Here is an 8,469-nt window from a genome sequence, read left to right on the forward strand (position 1 = left end):
CCCGTCTCGGCCTCCCAAAGTGCTGGGATTACAGGCTTGAGCCACCGTGCCCGGCCCATTTTTTTGTATTTTTAGTAGAGACAGGGGTCTTGCTATGTTGCCCAGGCTGGTCTTGAACTCCTAAACTCAAGTGATCCACCTGCCTCAGCCTCCCAAAGTGCTGGGATTATAGGCATGAGCCACTACACCCAGCCTCCTTTTTCTTACCTATTTATTTGAGACAGTCTCACTCTGTCCCCCAGGCTGGAATATAACGGTGCGATCTTGGCTCACTGCAACCTCCACCTCCCAAGTAGCTGGGATTAGAGGCGCCCGCCACCATGCCCAACTAATTTTTGTATTTTTAGTAGAGACAGAGTTTCACCATGTTGGCCAGGCTGGTCTCGAACTCCTGGCTTCAGGTGATCCACCTGCCTTGGCCTCCCAAAGTGCTGGGATTACAGGTGTGAGCCACCGCGCCCAGCCTCCTTTTTCAATTTTACCACGTCCCTCCTTTTCAGTTTGTTTTTATTGTGTTTTGTTTTCACAAGGGACTTTATATAAATAACTGGATTAAAAAAAAAACAACTTAAAAAAAGTCAATTAGAAAAAAAAAAATGTCAACTAGAAAATGGACAAAAGACATGAATATGCAGTTCACCAAGGAGGATATATAGATGTCAAAGAAGCCCATGAGAAGATACTGGCGGGTGACGCCTGTAATACCAGCACTCTGGAAGGCTGAGACGGATGGATCGCTTGAGCCCAGAAGTTTGAGACCAGCCTGGCCAACACAGCGAGGTTCCATCTCTACATAGAAGTGCAAAAATTAGCTAGGCATAGTGGTGCAATCCTGTAGTCCCAGTTACTTGTGAGGCTGAGGCAGGAGGATTGCTCGAGCCCAGGAGGCAGAGGTTGCAGTCAGCCGAGATCGTGCCACTGCACCCCACCCTGGGCAACAGAGCAGGACCTTGTCTCAAAAATAAATAAATGAAAATACTTTTTAGAAAAGAAAATATGCTGTCATCATTAGTCAGTAGGAAATACAAATGAAACCACAAAATCTTTCTCATAGATTGAGCCTCTGATGGTCTGAATATTCCCCCCTAAATTCCTGTGTTGAAATCCTTACCTCACAGGTGATATTAGGAGGCAGGGCCTTTGGGAGGTGATGAGGTGATGAGGTCATGGGGGCGTGGCCCTCAGGAATGCAATTCGTGCTCTTATTCATGTGTTTATTTTTTGAGATGGAGTCTTACTCTGTCGCCCAGGCTGGAGTGTAGTGGTGCAATCCTGGCTCACTGCAACCTCTGCCTCCCAGGTTTAAATAATTCTACCTCAGCTTCCTGAGAAGCTGGGATTATAGGTGCACGCCAGCATGCCCAGTTAATTTTCGTATTTTTCATAGAGAGGGTTTCATCATGTTGGCCAGGCTGGTCTCAAACTTCTGTCCTTGGGTGATCCACCTGCCTCGGCCTCCCAAAGTGCTGGGATTACAGGCATGAGCCACCATATCCGGCCTGATTCATGCTCTTATAAAAGGGACCCTGGAGAGATTTCTCACCCCCGGCCTGTCCCACTTCCACCACGTGAGGATGCAGTAAGAGGGTGCTGTCTATGAGCCACAAAGTGGGTCCTCACCAGACATTACATCTGCCTCGATCGTGGACTTCCCAGCCTCCAGACTGGTGAGGAATAAAATATCTGTGGTTTATGAGACACTCAGTTTATGGGATTTTGTTAGAGCATCTTGAACAGACTGAGTGGTATTCCTTACTTAAAACAATTCCTTTAAAAGAGGTGAGATGTGAGAGAGAATGAGAGGAGGAGGAAGAGGAGGAGGAAAAAGATTAAGGGAGGCGAAAGAGAGAGGGGCAGTTGAAGGCAAGCTCCCACCCACGTACAGAGAGGTGAACATATCCGCTTTAGCAGAGGGACCCCACCTTGCGATGTCAGGGCCCTTCAGGTGCCTCCACCCAACACTAGAAACCTTGTGGTCACATTCTTACAACCAAAGGGCACCCGGAGCCTGCCCTCTTGTTGCCAGGGGGCAGCTCCGTGCCGAACCCCAGGCCCCACCCACACGGCGTGCGCTGTGCTCACCACAACAATCATGTCCCAGAGCTCCTTCAGCAGGCGGACCTCCCGGTGGCAGGCCTTGAGCTGCTTGTAGTCGGGGACGGTGACCTCGAACAGGCCCCCGGACTTGGACAGCTCCTCCATGATGCCTTCCATGGCCGAGATGCTCTTTTGTTGCTAGGGGAGGGGAGGGGAGGGGAGGGGGCTGTCAGTAGGGCTGCCTACCCTCAGCGGCGCCCCACCCCACGCCCCGATGTTGTGCTCATCTCTCCAGTGCGCCCTCCCTGATAAACCTTCTGGGAGGAGGTGTCAATACAATGGTGTCCCACCTGGAGGGAGGACAGAGCCCTCCATCCCCCAACGCCTCCTGGGTCCTGCCTGCAGGGGAGGGCGGGTGAGCTCTACCCACTCCAGTGTGGGGACTGACTCCCAATGGGCATGGTACAAATGCCTCATTTCCTCCTGAGAGTTCCTGATTTCCCAGCATTTCTTCCACTTTCATATATTTTTATCTTATTAAAAATGATTTAAGTAATGCTTTGAAATGAGATAATTGAGAGAAGCAAAGAGGAAAAATCCCCAGTGTCCTTACAAATCCTGCGACTAAGAGTTAGCACCTGGTGTTAGTGGGTGTGTTTGCATGGACACGTAATGGGGCAGGCTGTGGCAAAGGTGGGCTCAGAGTGTGTGCACACACTTGGACACGCAGGGACCACCTGCCCTGGTCAGCAGCTGGAGCTTCACAGCTCCCCTAGGATGGGCACAGGGTACCCCTCACCCCAAATCTTTCCAGAAAACCCAGCCCGGGGCCCTAGGGAGAGAATGGCTGCATCTCCATTGTTGCTTGAGGAACGTGACAGAGGAAACAGCCATGAGGGAGGGTCGGATTGGAGCTGGAGGCCAAAGAGCTGAAGCTCAGGGAGGGGAAGAGTGGGGCGACCCTGAGGACCCTGGGGTTCACATGTGCTAGAGCCTGTGAGGCAGAGGTGCAGCCAGGGCTGGCCCAGCAGGACCTGGGCACCGTACTGGGAGCAAAGAGGCACTGACGAGGGCCCTACTGGGCCTCAAGAGGCCTTCCTGGGCCCTGAGCACCCCCACACGCTCCTGCCCACAAGAGCCTTTTGGGCCTGAGCTTGAGCGGGCTGCCAGGTCCAGAGCTGTGTGAATTTGCACTGGATGTGATCATGAACTCGGACAGTGGGAACAGAATGGGAACATGAGTGACGCGTGGCTGCTGCCAGATGTGGTGGCTCAGGAGAGGCAGCATGCAGGGAGTGATGGCAGGTGAGTGTTAAGCCCAGGAGACAGGAAGCTGCTGAACGTGAACAGAGTGGGGATTAGGGGGCGGAGCCAGGCTAAGGGACTGTGGGTCACACAGGGTGTTAAGAGGCCTGAGCCGTGGAGGCCTGGAGCCACGCTCTGAGCAGCGAGACACAGAGGGGACACCCCGTGGTCTGGAAGCTGCTGGGTTTGCATGTTCACTCACATACCCACGCATGTGCTTGCACACATATGCGCATGCGTACACATAAGAGCACTTGTGCATGGCCCCAAGGTCAGTCCCACGGAGGCCACGTTTCTGGACTCGAAAGAATAACAACTTGAGTAAAGAAAGCAGTGGGGTTCCCAGCCTTACCTGCCGATCTCACCCTTGAGCAAAAATACCTTATTCAGGGACTTGTAGGGGTTGGGGTCGCTGAAGGAGAACGGGGCCTTGTGCCTGAACTTCTCCCTGAACTCATGCTGCTTGAGCTGCGAGAAAAGAGAGTAGGGTACAGAGGGTCACGGGGCGGCCACCTGCCCCGAGGGTGGCCCCACCTTGCGTGCCGCAGGGCCCTGTGTGAGCCCCACGCTGCTGCCCGGAAATCCCGCCCCCTACCCCAGGTACAATACCTCGAACTGCTGGCACTTCCGCCGCAGGATGCTGACCTCGTTGGCCTGGAGTGGGGCCACGTTCTGCTTCACCTGAATGGCCAGTTTCTTGGTGTTTGTCCAGTGTTCCGGCAGCTCCTGTGGGAAGCGAAGGTGGAGGAGGGCTCCTTTCTCGTTTCTTTTCTTAAACCTTCTATTGTGAAATAATTAGAGACTCGTGGGAAGCTGCAAACAGTGCAGGGGCCGGCGCAGGGGCTCACACCTCTAATCTCAGCACTTTGGGAGGCCTGGGTGGAAGGATCACTTGAGCCCAGGAGTTCGAGACCAGCCTGGGCAACAAAGTGAGACCCCGTCTCTACAAAAGACACACAAAAGGTTTAGCTGGGCGTGATGGCATGGGCCTGTAGTCCCAGCTACTCAGGAGGCTGAGCCAGGAGGATCACTTGAACTCGGGAGGCAGAGGCTACAGTGAGCCAAGATTGTACCACTGCACTCCAGCCTGGGTGACAGAGTGGGACCCTGTCTCAAAAAAAAAAACCCCAAACCAGCCTCCTTAATGGCAACCTAGGACATCAACTTTGGTGTCTCTGTTAACTAGACCAGAGAATAAACTCATCTTTCATCATGTTTTTAAACCTGATCCATTTGTGTGTGTGTGTGTGGTCTCCCGTGCAATCTGATCCCACATATAGATTTGTGCAAACACCGCCACAATCAAGATACAGATTGTCCATTACAACAGAGGAATCCCCTTTCTATCCCTCCACCACAGTCCTGCCCCTGGGGACTGCTCAGCTCTTCTCCAGCTCTATAATGTTGTCATTTCCAGAATGGCTGCAACAATTAGATGAGTTTTTGTATTTCCCAAGTTCCCCACTCTTGGGTGAATAGTATAATCGTAAATGTTTAATTATTATTTATTCTTTTTTGAGACAGAGTCTCACTCTATTGCTGACGCTGGAGTGCAGTGGTACAATCTCGGCTCACTGCAACCTCTGCCTTCTGGGTTCCAGTGCCTCAACCTCCTGAGCAGCAAGGATTACAGGCGCCTGCCACCATGCCAGGCTAATTTTTTAATTTTTAGTAGAGATGGCATTTTGCCGTGTTGCTCAGGCTGGTCTTGAACTCCTTGCCTCAAGTAATCCGCCCACCTGGGCCTCCCAAAGTGCTGAAATTACAGGCATGAGCCACCACACCGGGCCATAAAATATTTTAAAGAAAAATAAAAAATCCCAGCCCATGAACTTTTGGCCCACAGCAGACACTTCTCTATTTCTTCTACGATTGCTGACTCTATGGCTTCTGTCTGCATTTTTTACTACCCCAGTTGCCTCGTTTGCGGCTTGGAGCACCTTGGGGTGGGACAGCTGAGAACCTGCTGAGTCCTTTTTTTTCTTTTGACACAGAGTCTTGGCTCTGTCACCCAGGCTGGAGTTCAGTGGTACAATCATAGATTGCTGCAGCCTTGACTTCCTGGGCTCAACCAATCCTCCCACCTCCTGAGTAGCTGGGACTACAGGTGTGTGCCACCATGCCTGGTTAATTTTTTAAATTTTTTACAGAGACAAGGTTTTCCTGTGTTGCCCAGACCAGGGCCCCTCCCTCTTGTCACCCCCAGGGCTATGGGGTCTTGGGGACTGGCTGGAGTCAGCATAAGATGGGGGAGTGGGCCCTATCTGTAGCTGGACACAGAGAAGGGGAGAGGGAGGGAGGAGAGGCAGATGGGCTGGGAGGAAATGGAAACTCCAGGCCAGCCTCAAGAGAGGAGGGAGTGGAATCTCCTCAGTGGGCACACCTAGAGGTGGCTGGGGGGGCAGCTCTAGGACACACCCTCTCCATCCTTCCACCCTTGCCCTGCACACACACCTCCATGCTGACAGCTGTAGTTTTTTGAATTCTCAGTCAAGAGCTGTGCAAACGCAGCTGCCAGCCCCTCCCCCCACTTCAGCTGCCTAATCTCTCCCCAGGGTCCCCCGACCTTGTTCTTTTTCCACCATCCTGGCACCCAGCTCCACTGGGCACTCCCACCAGGCACTCAGGAGGATTTTGTATTTTTGTATTTGCATTTTGTATATATATATGTATTTTTTGAGACAGAATCTCTGTCACACAGGCTGGAGTACAGTGGCGTGATCTCAGCTCACTGCAACCTCTGCCTCCAGGATTCAAGCAATTCTCCTGCCTCAGCCTCCTGAGTAGCTGAGACTACACCGCCATGCCTGGCTAATGTTTTGTATTTTTGTAGAGATGGGCTTTCACCATGTTGCCCAGGCTGGTCTCAAACTCCTGAGCTCAGGCGGTCCACCCGCCTCAGCCTCCCAAGGCGCTGGGATTATAATGAAGGCATTTTTAATCCAACAAAACACCAGTGGAACAGAGGGAGCACTGGAGTCACCGTGGAGGCAGTCTCCAGGGTCTCCTGTCCCCTGGAAACCTCCTCCCTGCACCTCCCCGTTCCATCGGGATCCGGTGTCCAGAGGGGATCTAGCCTGCAGCGTCCCCCGTGGTCGTGTGTGATGGGCTGGTCCGTGGTTGAGGTCGGGCTGGCTCTTCCTTTGGTGGTGCTTCCTGCAACTTTCTCCCTGCTCACCTGGACGAAGCCACGCCCACCCACCACATACCTGCAGCTTCAGGTGGATCTCCTCAGGCATCTCCTCCCCGTAGGTCTTGAGCAGCTCGATGGTTTGCTTCAGGGGCTCAAACATATTGTCGGTGGCCACCTGCCTCTCCTTGACCTTCATCAAGTGCCCCATCACCTCCACCAGCCCGTCATAGTCCCCCTCCTTCAGGGGCTTGGTCAAGCCCATTCTGGCGACTTTCATGAAGGCTTCCAGGTCAGCCAGGCTAAGGGACAAGGGGACCATTTGTGATGGGCCCAGTCCCCCTTGGGCCCAACCTTGATGGTACGGAGCCCCATCAGAGGGGGACGACCACGGTGAGGTCAACTGGCCATCACCGAAGGCCCCAGCTGGGGAGGGAGCGCCCCTGCCCACCTTGGATCCCTTCAGCTCGATCAGCGCATGCCCGGACATCACCCTAAGCCTCAGCAGCTTAGCTCAAGCCCATCCCTGAGTCCCAGGCTACGGCCACATCCCAGAGAGGCCTTCACTAGCCCTCCAGATGGATTTCAGCCAGGCAGTGCTCTCTCCTGGCACTGTGCCCATCACAGCGCTGACGGCCGCCTATCATTCCATGGCTGCTGGTCTGTTTGTTCAGCACCAGCTTTCCCTGCCAGACTTCAGGTTTCCTCCACATCTGGCACCTGAGCAGAGCAGGTGCTTGGTACACTGGGGTTGGAGGAGGGACAGTGCTTGCTCACAGCCCGGTGACACCTTTCTGCTCACGCTTGGTGGGGTGAGCTTTGGAGCCCGAGTGAGCCTTGGAGCCCGTCCTCCATCCCTGCTACCCCGGAGGAGGCACCCGACAAATGCTACCCACTCAAGCGGAGGGCCATTCCCTGGTGGGCTTCCAAGGACATGGCTGGACGCCCACCTGTTGGTGACATGGTTGCTCAGGTGCTGCTTGAACATGAAGCCCCAGCGCCGGATCGTGCTGAGCAGGGCCTGCTTGAAGGGGCGACAGTCACACTGCAGCCAGCCGTGGAACACCTTGGTGTTCTCACACTCGGACACCTCCTCGTACAGCTTCTCGTAGGAGTCGATCTGGAAAACACGGCCACCGGCGGCTTGTCATAGCCTGCAAGCCTTGGGGGGCATCAGCATGGGCCTCAGTCCAGGCGCTTCCCGCACTGCACCTGCGCTGCTCACCTGCTGGCCACTATGGGACCAGGGTCAGCAGAGGGCAGCGTGGGGCACACGGGGGCCCTCATGCCAAGTTATTGTTCCTTCCAGCCCCAGAGTCTAGCCCCAGAACGTGCCAGTTCCCAAGAAGGGGGCATGGCACACCACACAGGCCTGCACGGGGGAGCATCAGGGGCAGTCAGGAGGCAGAGGGAGCCGGGGGAAATGGGGGCAGTAAAGAGCCTTTATTGTGGCAGAACGGGTCATGGCAGCCGGACTTCTGAAGCTGGGTAGGACAGAAGCTTCAAGAGGTGAGTCAGGTCACAGGCTCCTAAAGGACACCCCTAGCTCATCCTTCTTGGTGCTGATTTACAACCTGGGGCCTCTAACTCCTCCCGCTGCCCCAACCCTGTGCTGCAGAATGTACCCCTGGGCATGGGTCACCCTTGCCCACAGGGCCCTCTTTCTCACTGTGCGTCGGGAACAGAGCTAAAGGTTTGTGTGTTAACTGTGTTCTTATTCTCTGCATTCTTTCTGTGGCTGTTGGATAAAGTGTTCTGCAGCTGTGTCTTTTGGTCCCTGTGGGCTAAAGTGCAGTTTAACTCCAATGTTTCTTTGTTGATTTTCTGTCTAGATGATCTGTCCAATGCGGAAAGTAGGGTGTTGAAATCCCTAACTGTTACTGTATTGGGGTCTCTCTCTCCCTTTAGATCTACTACTGTTTGCTTTATGTATCTGGGTGCTCTGGTGCTGGGTGCATAGATATGTAGAATTCTTAAATCCTCTTGCTGAGTTGATC

At 53.9% G+C, this 8,469-nt stretch overlaps 1 protein-coding gene across 1 annotated transcript in view; it reads right to left on the minus strand.

Annotated features, from left to right (window-relative positions):
• DNAH17 (dynein, axonemal, heavy chain 17) overlaps positions 1 to 8,469 on the minus strand; it is a 172,697-nt gene that overhangs the window by 108,710 nt on the left and 55,518 nt on the right. The window contains exons 21-25 of the mRNA XM_011966878.1: positions 7,423 to 7,592; positions 6,552 to 6,774; positions 3,952 to 4,068; positions 3,724 to 3,810; positions 2,083 to 2,235 (exon numbers count right to left, since the gene is read on the minus strand). Of these exons, the coding sequence (XP_011822268.1) occupies positions 2,083 to 2,235; positions 3,724 to 3,810; positions 3,952 to 4,068; positions 6,552 to 6,774; positions 7,423 to 7,592 (750 nt within the window). The remainder of the gene's footprint in view (positions 1 to 2,082; positions 2,236 to 3,723; positions 3,811 to 3,951; positions 4,069 to 6,551; positions 6,775 to 7,422; positions 7,593 to 8,469) is intronic.

This window comes from Mandrillus leucophaeus, unplaced genomic scaffold (genome assembly GCF_000951045.1).
Source record: "Mandrillus leucophaeus isolate KB7577 unplaced genomic scaffold, Mleu.le_1.0 Scaffold1, whole genome shotgun sequence".
NCBI classification, from domain to species: domain Eukaryota; kingdom Metazoa; phylum Chordata; class Mammalia; order Primates; family Cercopithecidae; genus Mandrillus; species Mandrillus leucophaeus.